The sequence below is a fragment of the Sorex fumeus genome, unplaced genomic scaffold (genome assembly GCF_029834395.1).
Source record: "Sorex fumeus unplaced genomic scaffold, SorFum_2.1 ptg000020l, whole genome shotgun sequence".
Classification (NCBI taxonomy): Eukaryota; Metazoa; Chordata; class Mammalia; order Eulipotyphla; family Soricidae; genus Sorex; species Sorex fumeus.
In genome coordinates, this window is record NW_026606077.1 from 5,785,238 (window position 1) to 5,803,192 (window position 17,955).

Below are 17,955 nucleotides of genomic sequence, written 5' to 3' on the forward strand. Positions count from 1 at the left end.
ACAGCCAACCCAAGTTCGATCCTGGACAACCCGTATGGTCCCCTGAGCCCCACCAGGGGTGATCCCTGAGTGCAGGGCCAGGAGTAAGCCCTGAGCACTGCCAGGCCCCAAACAAAAACAAAACAAGCAAAACAACTGTAAATATTTATCTTCCAGTTTCTCTTGAAAATAAGCTATTCAAAGAATAGCTTCAAAGAAATATTAAAAAGAAGTTATTAAAAATAACTGGTCTCAAGGCACATGAGAAAATGCTCTACATCATTAATCATCAGGGAGATGCAGATCAAAACCACAATGAGATACCATCTCACACCTCAGAGACTGGCCCACATTCAAAAGAACAAAAGCAACCGTTGCTGGCGCGGGTGTGGCGAGAAAGGGACACTCCTTCACTGCTGGTGGGAATGCCGACTGGTTCAGCCCTTTTGGAAAACAGTATGGACGTTCCTCAAAAAATTAGAAATTGAGCTCCCATTTGACCCAGCGATACCACTCCTGGGAATATATCCCAGAGAGGCAAAAATGTGTAGCCGAAGTGACATCTGCACTTGTTTGTTCATTGCAGCACTCTTTACAGTAGCCAGAAACTGGAAGAGACCTGAGTGCCCAAGAACAGATGACTGGTTAAAGAAACTTCGGTACATCTACACAATGGAGTACTATGTGGCTCTTAGAAAAGATGAAGTCATGAACTTTACATACAAGTGGTACAATATGGAAAGTATCATGCTAAGCGAAATGAGTCAGAAAGAGAGGGATAGACACAGAAAGATAGCATTCATCTGGGGGATATAAAATAATAAAATATGAGATTAGTACCCAAGAATAGCTGAGAGCAACACCAGGAGAATTACTCCATAACTTAGAGGCCAGCTGGGTATTCTAGGGGAAAGGACAATTCAGATAGAAAGGGGAACACCAAGTGGAGGGTGTTTGGAGGATCCTCCCAGGAGGGGAGATGCAGGTTGAAAGTAGACTGGACTGAACATGTTCGCCACTCAATGCCTCTTTGGCTGATCACAACACCCAGGAGGAGAGAGAAAACAAAAGGGAATGCCCTGCCACAGTGGCAGGGGGGATGGGGGGATGGGAGGATGGGGGGGAGGGATATTACCCTGGTGGTGGAAAATGGGCACTGGTGGAGGGATGGGTATTTGATCGTGGTATGACCAAGATCCAAGCACAAAAATTTGTAAATCTACAACTGTACCTCATGGTGTTTCACTAAAAAAAAAAAAAAAAAAAAAAAAAAAACTGGTCTCATTGCCCTGCATGTTTTAAAAATCAACAACAGCAAAAATGGTGTGAGGATATTCTATCTCTCCTTGAAATAAAGTTCATGCACAAAAAGTATGTTTTTGAGTCACTGTTTCTGAGAGACTTACCTGCGGGATGGCCCCGTAGTTCCAGATGTATCCCTTATAAGGGAATAAATTTGCCACGAAACGCAGCTTTCCTTTTTTCACGTCTTGTTTAATTGGATTTAAAGGATCCTTTGTTGCAATCTACAATAAAGAATTTCAAATTGCTGTACGTATGGATGTGAAACACTATTCAACTAAGAATCTGAAAGAATGCAGTTCCCCTAATTCTGCTTTAATGGCATACTTTATCTCTAAAGTCTTCATAAATTTGAAAAAAAGTTTCCCTCAAACCAACCTTTAAGTGGAAAAATCATTAGCGTATAGAAGATCAAGAAGGGAGAGAGAGGGGCCAGAGCAATAGCATAGCGGGTAGGGCGTTTGCCTTGCACGCGGCCGACCTGGGTTCGATCCCCGGCATCCCATATCATCCCCCAAGCACCGCCAGGAGTAATTCCTGAGTGCAGAGCCAGGAATAACCCCTGAGCATCGCTGGGTGTGACCCAAAAAGCAAAATAAAAAAAGAAAAGAAAAGAAGGGAGAGAGAACATTTACTAATACCAGTGAGCAAAAATAAATTAGCTGAATAAATCCTAACAGTTGAAAAATTAAAGTGATAAGTATTTTATTAGGAGGGGGCAAAATAAATATTATCCAACTATAACTTCTCTTAAATATTGAAAATTAAATATTCAAAAGTCTATCACATGCAAAGTGAACTGACTGTCCAACTGCTTAAAAGTAAGTGATAGAAAACAGAGGAAGTATTCATTATAGTTAGTTGTTCAAGAGAAATTTTTCTTTTTTACCAAATACAACTCCCTGGTGGTCTAGTGGTTAGGATTCAGCGTTCTCACTGCCGCGGCCCGGGGTTCGATTCCCGGTCACGGAAGTATGCTTTTGGCAGAGCCTGGCAAGCTACCCATGGAGTATTCGATATGCCAAAAACAGTAACAATAACGGGTCTCATTCCCCTGACCCTGAAAGAGCCTCAAATACTGCACCCTTGGGAAGGACGAGTAAGGAGAGGCTGCTAAAATCTCAGGGCTGGGACAAACGGACAAGTTAACGGCACCCGCTCAAGTAAATTGATGAACAACTGAATTACAGTGATACAGTGATACCAAACACAACAGACATCTCAGCAAATTCACTGATGGCTGGTGACTGAGGAAAGACCACTGATTCCATGAAAGAATCAATAGCAGGAACAGAGAGGATGACAGCAAAAAGGGCAATCACAGACTCTGGCCTGGCAGAAGCAAAGGGACGGAAAACAAGCAGCATTTTCCAGCCCGAGTTTGAGTTTAGTTAGAGCACCGAGAGCCCGAGGACAGGCGGGTAATCAGAGGCACAACTGAAAAACTGTGACAGAGTGGAGACGGGAAGCAGAAAACCTCAGGGTTTAGGTTGTTCGAATCATGTAAAGGTAAAAGGTAAAGGTAAAGGCCCTCCCATTGATCGTCGATTTGCTCGAGCGGGCCCAGTAACGTCTCCATTGGAGACTTTGTTGTTACTGTGTCTGGCATATCGAATACTCTCGGTGACTTGAGCAAATAACGCGGCTTCATCAAAACAAATCTCTCACTTCTCTCAATAAAAGACAAACCTACCTCCATCTTCGCGTTCGTCCAGCGTGGCACCTCCACGACCATGTGGAACACGTCCTGAAAAAGAGGTCCGAGGGTCACGGGCTGGTCAGTTCTGGGATCCCGGGGGCATCCCCTCTGCCGCCCACAGTTCAACAGGCACTGCATGGCCACTATGAAGTCAACAGACTCGCTACACAATTCATCGGAAAAGAAGACCAGGATGTGGTTCGGCAATGGAGCCACAGTGTGTGTGTGTGTGTGTGTGTGTGTGTGTCCACATTCACACACAAGAAACAGAAAATGCAGCAGAATAATCATAGAATCAAGGTATAGATGGTCACTAGACGTTCATGGTATAATTCTTCAAACTTTTCTGTCTATTCAAATTTTTTAGCAGTAAGAATAGAGGGCTGAGATAATTTCTTTATGGAAAAGCAAATTTTTTACTTCTCTCTCTCTCTCTCTTTTTTTTTTTTTTTTGCTTTTTGGGTCACACCTGGCAATGCACAGGGATTACTCCTGGCTCTGCGCTCAGGAATTACCCCTGGCGGTACTCAGGGGACCATATGGGATGCTGGGAATCGAACCCGGGTCAGCTGCGTGCAAGGCAAATGCCCTACCCGCTGTGCTACTGCTCCAGCCCCTTTACTTCTCTTTCAAAAAAAAAAAAATAGGGACCTTGCCAAGAGATACTAAAAGTTCTAGGGGAACAGGTAACTCTTGGAAATGCTGAGGGCCCAGAGTGAAGGCACTAGCTGTCCGCTGTGGTCACAGAGGTGTGTGTGTGTGTGTGTGTGTGTGTGTGTGTGTGTGTGTGTTTTGAGAAAGAACATCTTCAAAGCAAGTAAGTCAAGAGGCTAATTTGCCCCTTGACGGTACAGTGACTGAAGTGCGTTTGGATTTTCAGGGGCAGTTTATAAGACAAAGCTCAAATCAGTTTAATCGCTTTATGATATTTTAGTGTTAGCCTCCAATAATTAACATTTCATTTGTCGACACAAACCTAGCAATTTAATCTTTTTAAAAAGCAAGCACGTCCGGGGCTGGAGCGACAGTACAGCAGAGAGGGCACTTGCCGGGCACGTGGGCGGACCCAGGCTGCTTCCTCAAGCTCTACCAGGAGTGACCGGGCCGCACAGGGCCAAGAGTAAGCCCTGGGCACTGCCTAGCGGGACCCCTCCCTGAAAACTTCACCAATGTCCATCCTACGTAATGAATGTACAGTCAGTAATTACAATGCTTGTTTTCGTTCTGCTTTCTGTTTTTGGCAACACCTGGCAGTACTCAGGGGTTACTCCTGGTTCTCCACTCAGGGATTTGCTGGGGTTGCTGGGGGTACCCAGGTCAGCCACATGCAAACCAAGGGCCTGACCTGCTGCACTCTCTCCAGCCCTATATGTTTTGCGCTTAGCCAAGCAGAAAATCTACAAAGACTTATACTCAAGAGTGTAAAACTGGGCTGGGATTTAAAACATGGAGCTGCAAAAGGTCTCTACCATAACTAAAAATGTGCGTGTCTGTGATTGAAAGAAAAGTCTGCCTGGAAATGCCCGGCAGCAATATCTCAAGGGGTCACAAGATGGAGCTGTTACCACAGGAAAGATGAACTGTGGAAAGGTGGCGGTTCTTGGGATTTTTTTTTTCAAGAAAACATTATCAAATAAACTCTCCAAAATAAAGTAGCAAGTACAGCAGAAACTACTAAATCAGAGTTTGGAAACTATATTAAACACAAGGAAGAAATTTAAAACTACATACAAGGGCTGGAGAGATAGCACAGCGGGTAGGGCGTTTACCTTGCATGCGGCCAACCCGGGTTCGATTCCCAGGATCCCATATGGTCCCCTGAGCACCGCCAGGGGTAATTCCTGAGTGTAGAGCCAGGAGTAACCCCTGTGTATCGCCGGGTGTGACCCAAAAAGCAAAAAAAAAAAAAAAAAAAACCCTACATACAGTACCTAAAAATCCTATTACTCCAAACCTAAGAAAAAACAAAGAAACCAAAAAAAAACTCGGAACACAAAAAGTCTTTCAGAGGATGGGTAAGGGGCCTGAGCTAAGGTACAGTGGGCAAGGCGTTTGCCTTGCATGCGGCCGACCCGCAATCAATGCCCAGGACCCTATTATGGTCTCTGAGCCCTAGAGGAGGGATTCTTGAGTGCAGATCCAGGAGTAATCCCGGAGCACTGCTGAGTGTGGCCCAAAACTTCAAAAAAAGGAAAAAGAAAGGAAGAAAATGGGTAAAATCACTCTAATTCAAAGACTCTGCAAGTCTGAATGAAGGCAGGGTGCTTTTTAGAAAAAAACCTGGCCAAAGATAGCACCAAGTGTCCAGCAAGGCACCTCGGAGTCCATCCATTCATTTTTTGCCCCAACAGATATTTACTGAGCACGACTGTTTCTGTGCCAGACTGAAGGCCAGCAATAAGCAGAATAAAAAGATCTTTTAACTCCCCATGTGTTGGCTCTCCCAACAGTCACGCCAGCTGGTGGGCCCCAGTCCCTAGGCAGAAAACGGCCAGCAGAACACTCAAGCTCATACAGCCAGCCAGGGAGTCCCCTGGCCCGCCCGTGTGCACGCTGACCGTTACAGCCTCAGCTTGAAGCCATCCCAGCCGGGGTTCCCGCCACAGTCGCTCTCTGTGACCCAGCAGCCTCCAGGCTTGCTGGCCAATGCCCGGATCCGCCCAAATCCGAGCTATGCCAAACTCCTCTATACCAAGAGGACCTGCTCAGACCCAGGCCCCCAGGCCCCAGCACAGCCCAGGAGGCCTAAGCAGCCGAGCTGGGCGAGCTCCCGGAAGATCTCCAACCCACGGAGCTCGCGATGCTCTGGAGGGACGACCCACAGGGAGAACCCACAGCAACAGAGACGAAGGGAGCCCAGACAGCACGGAGCTCCCTTCAGCCCCACGGCGACTACCCTGAAGAGCACAGGGGACAGGAGAAGAGAAGCGGCCGGAAACCAAGCCACAGCAGAACCCACTGAAAAAGGCCAGCACAAAGGAACTATCAAGAACAACAAGAGAGGGGCTGGAGCGATAGCACAGCGGGTAGGGCGTTTGCCTTGCACGCAGCCAACATGGCCAACACAGGTTCGATTCCCAGCATCCCATATGGTCCCCCGAGCACCGCCAGGAGCAGTTCCTGAGTGCATGAGCCAGGGGTAACCCCTGAGCATCGCCGGGTGTGACCCCCCCCAAAAAAAGCAAAAAAAAAAACCAAGAGATAGGGTCGGAGCAAAAGCACAGTGGGGAGGGTGCTTGCCTGGCACACGGCTGACCCAGGGTTCAATCCCCGGCATCCCATAGGGTCCCCCAGCACCACCAGGAGTGATTCCTGAGAGCAGAGCCAGGAGAAGTCCCCGGCACCCAAAAACAACAACAAAAAAGATAAAGAGAAAAACAAACAAACAATGCAGTTAGGGTAGGGCATTTTGCCTTGCATGTGGTTCCATGGGGTGGCATGTTTGATCTCCTGAGCACCGGCAGGAGTGACCCCTGAGCACCAAGTCAGGAGTAAGCCTCCCTGAGCACTGCCAGGTATGGGCCCAAAACCAAAATAAAAAAATAAAGAACAGTGAAGACAGCCTGAAAGCAATCTGGGATCACATCGAGAAGAATGACAAACATGCCATTGGTATTCTATGGCGATATCTAGATCTATGAGAAGAGTAAGAACATACTGGGTTTTTTTTTGCAGTGGTTTGGGAGGAGGGTGTCTCTGGGGGCCACACCCAATAGTGTTCAGGAGCTCCACCTCAGTGCTCAGGGGTCACTTCCAGTACTCAAGAGCCTGATGGTACCAAGGATCAAACCTGGTTGTCCCACATCCAAAGCTCATGTTCTAGCGCTCTGAGCCATTTTCCGACCAAAGTCGGAATCCTTATTTGAAGAAATAACAGCCGGCAACTTTGCCACATAGAGGACAGATCTAGGCATCTGCTGGTAGGAAGCTGAAAGACTTGAAGAACAAGGAAACAAACCCAGTCTCACCAAGACACAGTACAATTAAAGGGCTTCTTACGGTTATGTGTAATTATAACACGTGGCTATGTAATTATAACCACCCAACAGTTTAAACCTGTTAAGGCACTTCGAACCACTGCAAGAGAAAAGTAGAGTCACACAGAAGAAAAAATCCGCAAGAGGATCAGCAGAAACCACCCCGCCAGGTGAGCACTCTGATTCAGAGGGGGACCGTTCCGACAGTGAAGGGACGCACCACCACTAACCCTGCCCATAAAGAAAGACCGTTGGACCTTTTTTTTTTTTTTTTTTTTTTTTTGCTTTTTGGGTCACACCCGGCGATGCACAGGAGTAACTCCTGGTTCATGCACTCAGGAATCACAGCTGGCGGTGCTCAGGGGACCATATGGGATGCTGGGAATCAAACCCGGGTCGGCTGCGTGCAAGGCAAACGCCCTACCCGCTGTGCTATCGCTCCAGCCCCCCGTTGGACCTTTAATTAAAAGAAATGAAGCCCACTGGGAGTCAGGAGGTACTTGCAAAACAAACTGTGACGAGGAGGACAATAATAATAATGGGAGCTCTTTATTTTCAAGCTAACTGACTCTTCTCTTGTTGTCTCTGTTCTGTGAAGCTTAAAGGATTTTAAACTTCAGATACTCTGTTTTTCTGTTGTGTAATTTGGGGCAGTACAGGGTGCTGGCCCAGGTTCGATTCCTGGCACCCCAGATGGTCCTCCGAGCCCCACCAGGAGTGATCTCTGAGCATAGAGCCAGGAGTAAGTCCTGAACACCACCGAGTAGCCGCAAAACAAAAACAAAACAAATACAATTTATCTTTGGTTCTTTTAAATTAGATGTATGTGGGGGCTTAAGATCTGCACTAGAAGAACACGGAATTTCTGAAATGAAAAATCAAGCCACGCTCTTTGAGCAACTAAGGATTTAGATAAAAGTTGCACCTACTGAGAATTTCATACTCTGTTCTAAACTTCTTACACTTCTGCTATGTCAAATAGTTTCTTGCTGGAAGACACAGCTGTTTTTACGTTCAGTCCCCAAATAGACCCAGCACCAAGGACACGCCTACAATTTACAAAACTCTGGGCAGCCCTGGCCTCTGCCTTCCTTCCCCCCGCAGGTCTGCAAATAATCCAGGCCAGAACAGGCTCTGCTGATGCCTATGGCATATTTACCAAATCAAATGCAAATCCATGAGATCAAAGTGGGATCAAATCTGTGTTTTCCCGTCCCTCACAGAGCTGACTAAACTGTGTTAGAGGCACCTTCCCTGCCTGACCATCCTGCAAATGACTGATATTAGCAGAAAAGTCTTGTATTTAAATTTTGGTTTGGGGCCACACCACGAGGTGCTCAGGGCTTACTCCTTGGCTCTGGGCTCACTCCTGGCAGGGCTTGAGGAACCACATGGGGTGCCAGGGATAGAACCCAGGTTGGCTGCTTGTGAGGAAAAAGCTTACCCTCTGTCCTCCCTCTGGCCCCGTATTTACACAAACTTAATTGCACTAGGATTTTTTTTTAAGTTGCGCTCTTCTGTAACCTGAATTATTAAGATCTTCTGTTTAGACTATATCCCAAATAATATCTGGGTTCCACACCCTGGGGTTCTGTATATACTAAACTTTAAATAAAAGATTTATTCCTGCCCCTCAGCAAGAATCTGGGGTGCTAAGGATCACTGCCGCCTAGACCACTGCTAAACTGTGCCCAAGGCTATGCACTGGAGCCCACCTATGTGGTATGAAGGAAGGATTTTCATTTGCATAAGCCTAGATTATGGACACAAACCTTCAGGGCACAGAGAAATCTAGTCGCAGACGTTTTACACAACACCCAAGCGTACTTTCAGTTTCTTCCTGGAGGTGACCGGAAATAGCACTAAGATTAGACACCACAATTGTTGCTATCCTTAGGGTCTGGAGCCAGAATACAGCCCAGTCACGTGTAAGTCCAGTCTCTCTCCCACCCCAGATTTATTTTTGCTGAATTCTAAACGTTGAAGGGGAAGCAGAGTCAGTACGTGGGACCTTTGAGAAATGACTAAACATGAACCCAGAGAGGGATTAATGGCTTACAACAGAAGCTCCACGGAGAAACCTCTTCTACTTTTTTTTTTGGGGGGTCACACCTGGCGATGAACAGGGGTTACTCCTGGCTCTGCACTCAGGAGTTACTCCTGGCGGTGCTCAGGGGACCATATGGGATGCTGGGAATCGAACCCGGGTCGGCCGCGTGCAAGGCCAACGCCCTCCCCGCTGTGCTATCTCTCCAGCCCCGTCTTCTACTTTTTACACAGTAAAATGTCTCCCCCAGAAACAGGCCCGCACCCAGTTCTACTATGCCCTTGTCCTGGGCAGTCAGACTCCACATGTCTAAGTAAACAATAAGGTTCTGATGTTCATAACCCATGAGTCTGTAAGGTCGGCTCCAACAGACAAAGACGTACAAACACCAAAAAAGAACACCTATGTCAAGAACACAGTTTCCTTTCTGAACATATCTGTATAGCAAGGCCGGGTCTGAGGTAACTGTCAGGTCCTTGGATACACATACTAGTCACACACCAGGTAATCAGGTAATTCAGCCACCTACACATCGGTTCAACAAGAAGGAGCCTGCTTTCCCATCAACGTTAACAAATCTGAATTAATACAAGCTCAAGAGCCCCCCAGGAGAGCACATGCCAATTAGCGGCCCCTCGGGTCTTGGGGGCACATAACTGGTGGTCTCCAGTAAGGGCTCCTGAGGCAACCCCAGGGAAGCAAGTTTGGTTCCTGGTCGCTGTCCAAAAGTTAGTACCCAATTGCAGGAAAACTTCCAGGTGGAGCACGATGACCCTCTTTCCTCACCTCGCGGGTCAAGCACAGAACAACAGCAAAGCCTGGCAGGAACAAGGGTGCGAGCTCATCCCTACGATTGACCTAGATGCTATTAAGAGAGTGATCCACACAGAGATTAGGTGGCAAGATCTAGCTCAGGAAGATTAACAACCTAATAGCTTTCACCGGTTAAAAATAAAAATGTGCCTTCAAAAGTCAAGATCTCCTGCTGAGAGAAAAGAAACCTTTTCTTTTCTTTCAGGACAGAGAATCGGACACGTGTCCTGTGAACTAGTGGCCGATCCCGGATGCAGAGAGGTGTCTGCTGGAAGGAGACTGGAAGGGATAGAGAACAATTGGCACTTCTGCAAATAAGAGATGCACTTTCTGAAAAGAATAGGAAACAGAAACAAAGACAAACATGAAAATAAGACCATCGAGAGTCACCAGCGGGGCTGGAGCAATAGCACAGCAGGTAGGGCGTTTGCCTGGCACACGGCCAACCCGGGTTCGATTCCCAGCATCCCATAGGGTGCCCCGAGCACCGCCAGGAGTGATTTCTGACTGCATAAGTCAGGAGTAACCCCTGTGCAATGCCGGGTGTGACCCAAAAAGAAAAAAAAAAAGTCACTGGCAAGTCTACAAGTTGGTAGGAATACAGAGCTTCGGACATTTCTTCCTCAGGGAGGGCTTCTTAGCAATTACGGTTACACCTATTTGTGCTAACATTAGATTTCTTAAGCTCAAGTGTGGGTGTGGGGACTGGCATTTCTTTTCAGAAGTTTGTGTGCACATACCTTTACTAACACCACTTTCACTTTTTTTTTTTTTGGTTTATTTTGGGGTCGGGGGCCAACGGGAGGGCTGTTTAGGCCACATCCAAGAGCTTGGGGACCACCCCCAGCTCTGTGCTTAAACTGGGGGCCGGCCTCAAGCCAGGAAAGTGCCATAACTCCTTTACTATCCTCCCTGTGTTTTCACTGTTTAACAAATATTCCAGAGCCCAAATTTTGTGTCAGTTACCTGGTTAATTTTGAAACCACTAGTGAAATACCAAGACTTCAGTGCCAAGTTACACATGGCAGAAAGACCAATGATATATATATATATATATATTTTTTTTTTAACCAATGCAGTTTTCAAACATTTGCTTCTCTGTACCTCCACGCCTTCTCCAATTTATATAACTGCTTCTTTCACCAAATAATTTGAACTTGAAGCTGATGTCTCACTCACAGCACAGTGAAACATTCTGAGCACTGGCCAAGGCTGATTTAAGAGACAATGTTTAAGAGATAAGGGACCTTACCTTATCAGCGTAAATGGGAACATCATGAAATGGAGATATATATTGTCCTTTTCCATTTTCTGCAAAATAAAACAAGTTATTACTTTGGAGGGCTAAGTTCTGTGAAGTATGTTTTTTTGAGGGATGGGGGGTTTCACCCAACGGTGCTCGGGGTCACTCCCTGTTCAGTGCTTGGGGAACCATGAGGTCCTGGGGTCTGAATCTGGACCTCCTGAAAGCGAAGTATGTGCTCGACTCTTCAGCGACCTCCTTGGCCTGAAGTGCACGTTTGGAAAAGATTTCTTTTAAAGAGTAGTTTTTGTTTACAATAAAACTGAAGGGTACTAAGATTTCTCTATACCCTTGGCTCCCACAGTTTCCTGCATTATCAACAGCACTCCCCAGAATGATAAAGAAGGCATGGTTTATACTACGATTGTATTCCCGTATCAGAAGAACTGGTTGTACTCGTCAACCTTTCACCTTTCTGCAACGCTAGGTTTAGTTTTCATCCTACGAATCCTATTTTGGTTTGTTTTGGGACCGCACCTGGTGATGCCCAGGGGGTACGCCTGGCGCCGCATCACTCCGGGTGGCACTCCCGGGATCGACCCTGGGTCAGTCACGTATAAGGAAAGTACTGGTACTTGGCTCCAGTCCCACATCTCTTTAACTGGACGAACTGCTAGAACTGTCAGCCTGGCCCCGAGCACCTTTGCAGCCCTCGGCCTAGCGCCTGATAAGCAAGGGGCTATCGAATTGTTTGGGACTGATCTTCTATGGGTTAAGAGTTTACAGGACTAATAGGATACCTGGGTTTAGAGAGGAGGGAGGGGACCAATCGGCTGAATTTTATAATACTCCTTTGATTCAAACGAGTGACAAGAAGACATACCCACATTGGTTCTTCTTCTTAAGGATAATCAAGTTGTAACACTTCCCCAGGTAATTTGTGTAGTCTAGAGACTTAACTACCATATCCAGAAAAGTAATTTTGAAACGTCTTTGCTAACTCATCAGGCAATCTAAGGCTCTGTCCACTTTACCGGCCTTCACATTTAAAACCCAAAGCAGATTAGGCGAAATTGACCCCTGAGTGGGTGCCTTCACATGGACTGTGACTTTAAACCCCAACCTACTACCAGTTTGAAAGGGATTAGCAGGGCTGGAGCGATAGCACAGCGGGTAAGGCATTTGGCTTGCACGCAGCCAACATGGTGGACCCGGGTTTGATTCCCAGCATCCCATATGGTCCCCCGAGCACCGCCAGGAGTAATTCCTGAGTGCATGAGCCAGGAGTAACCCCTGAGCATCACCGGGTGTGACCCAAAAAGAAAAAAAAAAGAAAGGGATTAGCTTGTGTACATAGGGTTTGGGGTTTTTATGCTTGGTTCGGTTGTTTTTCTCTGGTTTGGGGGTCACACCTGGCAGTGCCCGGGTCTCACTCCCAGCTCTGTGCTCAAGGGACCATATGTGGTGATGGGGATCGAACCCAGGCCAGCCACATGCACATTACATAGTGCTGCTTCTCCTTTTTTTTTTTTTAGTTTGAATCTAAGAAATTTGTAATTAAAAAAAAAAAAGTTGAGGACTCAAGTAGGGCACCTGCCTGGCTGATATGCAGCCCCTTAGCCCCGTATGGGCCAGCCAGGAGTGATCCCTGAGCACAGAACCACTTGTGAGCCTCAAGCACTGCTGGACGCGGCCCCAAAACAAAACCAAAAAAAAATGTTTGGAGTCCAGGGATGCGGCTGAGCCATAGGGCGCTTCTTGCATCTGTGTATGTGAGGTCCTGGGCTTCATTCCGGGCATTGCAAACTAAAGGGGAAAAAAATCCATTTAATTAGAGTCAGTTCTAATTATTGACCTTTCTACAGTTCCAGAGAGTTCCATCTGATAAAACGCTGTTACTGCATGCAGTGCCAAAGTCAAGGAGTACGTTTGCTCTCCTGGCCCGGTTCCTCAATCAGTTCTGTGAATTAGTCATCAGGAGCTCCTGCACCAGCCCTCGCCGGTGAATTAGAAACGAGCCGGGGAGCGCGTCCCTTCCTGGATTCCCACTGCAACCTCATCCTCAAGGTGGTGGTCCACTTCGGGGGTCGCGCCCCATTTCCTCGCGCCCGCCCACCCACACCAGGTCGCTTTTGCAGGGGGGTTCCATCATCCGGGCAGTGTTCCAAGAACCCCGGCACCTGCCCCCCTCCTTCCGAGCAGCACCGGCCAAGGGATGAGCAACAGAGAGGCCTCGGGGACGCATTTTTCTGCGCCCCCCGCCCCCGGCATCCCCATCGATCGACCCCCCGTGGCTGGGGCGGAGTGGACGCAAGACGGACAAGCCCTTGGGCTGCGGCGGCTCCCGGGCCTGCTGCGCCCCCCACGCGCGCCGGGCGCCCCGCGAGGGCCGAGCCCCACCCGCGCCGCCCCGCTGCACGCGGCTCGATGCCGATCAATACCAGCCGATCGATTACCAGCTGAACCACAAGCGGCGTCCCCAGCGGCCGCGGCTGCTCCGGGCCTCAGTTTCCCCGCCTGCGCAGGGAGGGGAGGGAGGAGCGAGCTGGGCCGCGCCTCCCGGGTGCGCCCGAGGGTCCCCGCGGCGGCCCGCCCCGCCCCGGGCCCTGCGAAGCCCCCAGATCCGCGGGGCCGGGGCCGCGCGACCCGCCGCCCCCGGGGACGCGGCGCCCGCCGCCCCCGCGCAGGGACCGGCCGGGCGGGGCGGGCGATGGATGGACGGACGGGCCGGGGTCCGCACTCACTGAAGAAGACGCGGTACTCGGCCGACAGCGACGCGGCGCGCTCCTCGCTGCTGAAGCCGTCCATGCCGCAGCCCCGCACCGCCCGCAGCCCGCACGCGGGTCGCGAGCCTCTGCGCCGGCGCAATGCGGGGCCCGGCCCGCGCCGCCCGCGCCTTTAAGGCGGCCGCCCGGCCCACCGCGCGCGCGCGCAGGCGCAGGCCGCGAGGCCCCGCCCCGCCCGCCGGGCCCGCCCCCGGCCCCGCCCACGACCGGCCCGCCCCGCCCGCGGCCCCGCCCACGACCGGCCCCGCCCCGCCCCCCGGCTCCCGGGCTGAGCCACGTGGCTGCTGGCGGCTGGCGCTGCCCCGGCCGCGCGGTCGCCTCTGGGCCCTGGTGGCGGCGGGTGGGCGCGCAGGTCCCCGGCTCGGGCCGCTTGGGAGCTGACCTCGCCGCCACCACGCTCGCCGGGAAACCCCCCCACTCCCCCCGTGGCTCTCCCCTCCTGCTCGTGGCGGGGAAATGCCTTGACTCGGGCGAGGGTTCAGGGACCCTCTGCTTCTGCAATTTGCACAGTGTCGTTGGAGCAGAGTCGGTTGGAAACGTGGAACCTGCCGCCTCCGGCCCTTTTGGGGACCGGGGGGAGAAACGGGCTGCGGGGGTTGTCGGGGCGATGACCTGCGTTGGAGCAAGAGCCTGGTCGGCTCCCTCCTTGCGCCACCCACCCCAGGTCTCCAGGGACTTCGGATGGCATCACTGGGAGAGTCCAGGCTGAGCTCAGTGTCCCCTGAGCGTGTTTTGTCTCGGGTGTAAACTCCTTGGAGCTTGTTTTTCTCCTCCTGCCTCGTGCTGTCAGGACAGACCCCAAAAGCTAGTCTGATGGAAGCTGCTGACCTATTCCCATCACTGTCTCCCCACGCAGATATTGAAAAATCCTAATTATGAAGTAGAAAATGATTGTTCACGAATTTGATTAATGATTTTTTAAAATACTTAGTTTTTTTTTTAATGTGTGATGGTCTGGGTTTCTTTAAATAATCTTGGTTTTTTTTTTTCTTCCCTTTATGGCATCAAGGATAACGTGCCATTTTAATTTCAGATTTTTCCCTAAAACAGTAGCAGCGATTGTAAAACGAAATGCACCCTGTGTTAAATGGAAACATAGGGTCATTTTCTTATTGGAAAAGTGTTCCTCCTCTGTCCCCATCCAGGCTCCGTTCATTCAGAGCCCCTGTCTCCATCCAGGCTCCCATTCATTTTAAGACTGACCTTTCCAACACTAACTGCCCACTTTACTGTGATTCAAGCACAATGTGTTACTCAAAGGGACTGTGATAGAGTGAATACTATGGCAGGTCCAGTTCAGAGGTTTTTAAGTGACTATTCTTCTGATGTTCTGAGAGAATCCATCTCATTCAGTTGCCTGCCTTTGAGCTCACAACACATTTTCTTGGAAAAACCCAGAATTTCATCTGTGACTAACTTAGGGACAGACCGAGGTGATGCAATAATGTGTACTACACTCTCCCTTTTGCTTTCTGCCAACTCAGAGCAAGATATTAAAGTCTCATTGACCTCTGGACTCGCATATTCACCCTTGATTTATTGAATGTGCTCAGAGGCCCAATCAGTACCAACCCTCATAAAATGCCAAGACCTAACTTTGCAGGGGCATAAGTTTGTGCTTTGTAACTTTCCCTGTTGGCTTGGGTGGGGAGACCCACAGACCCAAGTTCTGTTGGTCTTGTTGTGTTTATGTCCTCTAGAGGCCTAGCACAGTACCTGGCCTAGAATTCATGTTTAATGGATCTTTCTTTGCTGGACTAAATAACACCTGAATTAATAAAAAAGAGGCGGAAATACTCTGGAAAGTATTTAGTTTTGGAAAGGATGAGCCCAACTGTTATTTGTTGTTTGTTTTGTTTGGGGGGTCACATCCAGCAGTACTCAGGACTTACTCCTGGCTCTGTGCTCAAGGGTCATTCCAGGTGGGGCTGGGGGTACCATATGGGATGCCGGGGATCGAACCCAGGTCGGCCACATGCAAGGCAAGCACCCTACCTGCTGTACTATAACTCCAGCCCCTAGCCCATTTGTTCTTGAACAGTATCTTCTCTCTGTGATCAAACTCAACAGCGTCTTTCCGGCAGTTTGTATTCTTTGGCCTTTGCTGTGGTTGACCAAATTGGGTACTCTTTTCTTTCCCGTTCCTCCTGCTTTCCTGGCTATTCATTTCCCATTCTTTGCCTTCGTTTCTTTTAATATCTTGACTTTAATCATCATTGACCACATTTTCCTTGCACGTATGCGTGTGGAGGGTTGGGGGGTTGGGCCACCCACAATGCTCAGGGTCGACTCACTCCTGGCTCTGCGCTCAGGATCACTTCTGGTAGTGCTCAGGTGACCATAGGTGGGGCTGGAGAACAAACACAGGTTGGCACCTGCGAGACAAGCACCGTGACCCCTGTTCGTTTCCTCCGGCTCCGCCCTTATGTTCTCTAGAACTGGCCTCTCCCCAGATTATCTCATGTGTGATGTCATCTGCGACCGGCAGGGATATTATGGGAGTAATCTGAAAATGTTCAAGTGTACAACAACTTTCTCTAACACACTGTGGCCATCGTCTGTGCTCACGATCATTTCTGTACCATGCCCAGATAATACCTCTTGCTCCAAAGACTAATGAAATTTAAATAAAATAAAAATAAAATAAAAGCCTTCTACTGCCTTGCACATCTATGCTTAATGTGAAATGACAAGACAAAGAGAGGATAAAGACAGAAATAAGCCCTGTGACTCATCCGGAAGATTGGGAGGCACACAACCACTACGGGTTCTTAGAACTGCAAAGTTAGGGGCCAGAGTAATGATACAGGGGATAGGAAGCTTGCCTTGCATGCAGCTGACCTCAGTTCAATCCTTGGCGTCCCATAGGGTCCTCGTCCAAGCCTGCCAGGAGTGATCATTTAGCACAGAGCCACGAGTAACCCCTGAGCACAGGTGGCCGAAAACCCAAGAAAAGAGAAGAAAATAGTCCTTGATGAAGTTCAAGCACAGATTAGCCGCCAGTACTTGTTCTTGGCTCCTGACTTGAAAGGCCCTTTTCTTCTCAATTACGCTTCACTGGCCACATAAGGAAATAAAATTCTCCTTGCAGGCGGAGTAGCTTTCTCTCCTTACTTCATGGCCACAGAAATTCAGAGCCCCAAACTTGTTCTTGAGCATTCATAGCCTTTTAACCAGGCCGGTGAATCATCTCTAAACATCTCCCTCTTTTTTTTTTTTTTAAAAAATTGTTGGTTTGGGGCCATGCCCAGCGGTGTTCCCAGCTTACTCCTGGCTCTGTACTCAGGGATCACTCCAGGCACTCAGGATCAGTCAATGTTTGGGGGACTCTATGCAGTGCTGGAGATTGGACCCAGATTGACTGCACACAGGACATCTTGCTTGCCATTCTTGCTGTACTGTCTCTGACCCTACAGTTTTCTTTCTCTTTTTAAATTTTTTAATTCAATTTGAACTTTTGGGCCGCATGCAGTGAAGCTCAGGGGTTATTCCTGGCTCTGCATTCAAGACTCCTGGCAATGATAGAGGATCACACGGGATGCCAGGGCTCAAACCCATGTTGGCTCTGTGCAAAGCAAGCACCTTACCTGCTATACTATTGTTCCAGCCCCGTCCCCGACCCCCGCATCCCTGCACACACCTCTCTTTAAAACACATTGACGCCAGAGCTGCCATTTCTGTTCTTTAAACCACATTCAAGTGTGAACCACTGCAGGTACTCTCTGGAGTTAATGCGTTAAAAACTTGGATTTAGGGGCTGGAGCGACAGCACAGCAGGTAGGGCGTTTGCCTTGCACGCAGCCAACGTGGCCGACACAGGTTCGATTCCCAGCATCCCATATGGTCCCCCGAGCACTGCCAGGAGTAATTCCTGAGTGCATGGGCCAGGAGTAACCCCTGAGCATCACCGGGTGTGACCCAAAAAGAAAAAAAAATTGGATTTAACTGCTAGTGTTTTACCTATCCAATTCTAGCCAGCTGTGCATACCAGCCACGGCACGTAGGTGGGCTTGCCTCTCTCTCTCTCTCTCTCTCTCTCTCTCTCTCTCTCTCTCTCTCTTGGCACACTTGCCTAGCTACCTTGAGCAAAGCACGCGTTTCCTAGAGAA

At 49.1% G+C, this 17,955-nt stretch overlaps 2 protein-coding genes across 2 annotated transcripts in view; both read right to left on the reverse strand.

The window, feature by feature from the left end:
* PPA1 (inorganic pyrophosphatase 1) overlaps positions 1–13,928 on the reverse strand; it is a 30,844-nt gene extending 16,916 nt beyond the window's left edge. The window contains exons 1-4 of the mRNA XM_056113387.1: positions 13,805–13,928; positions 11,070–11,128; positions 2,975–3,028; positions 1,386–1,505 (exon numbers count right to left, since the gene is read on the reverse strand). Coding sequence (XP_055969362.1) covers positions 1,386–1,505; positions 2,975–3,028; positions 11,070–11,128; positions 13,805–13,868 — 297 coding nt within the window. The 5' untranslated portion in view covers positions 13,869–13,928. The remainder of the gene's footprint in view (positions 1–1,385; positions 1,506–2,974; positions 3,029–11,069; positions 11,129–13,804) is intronic.
* The window catches only part of SAR1A (secretion associated Ras related GTPase 1A), a 94,406-nt gene that overhangs the window by 59,915 nt on the left and 16,536 nt on the right, over positions 1–17,955 (reverse strand). The gene's annotated exons all lie outside the window — the stretch shown is intronic.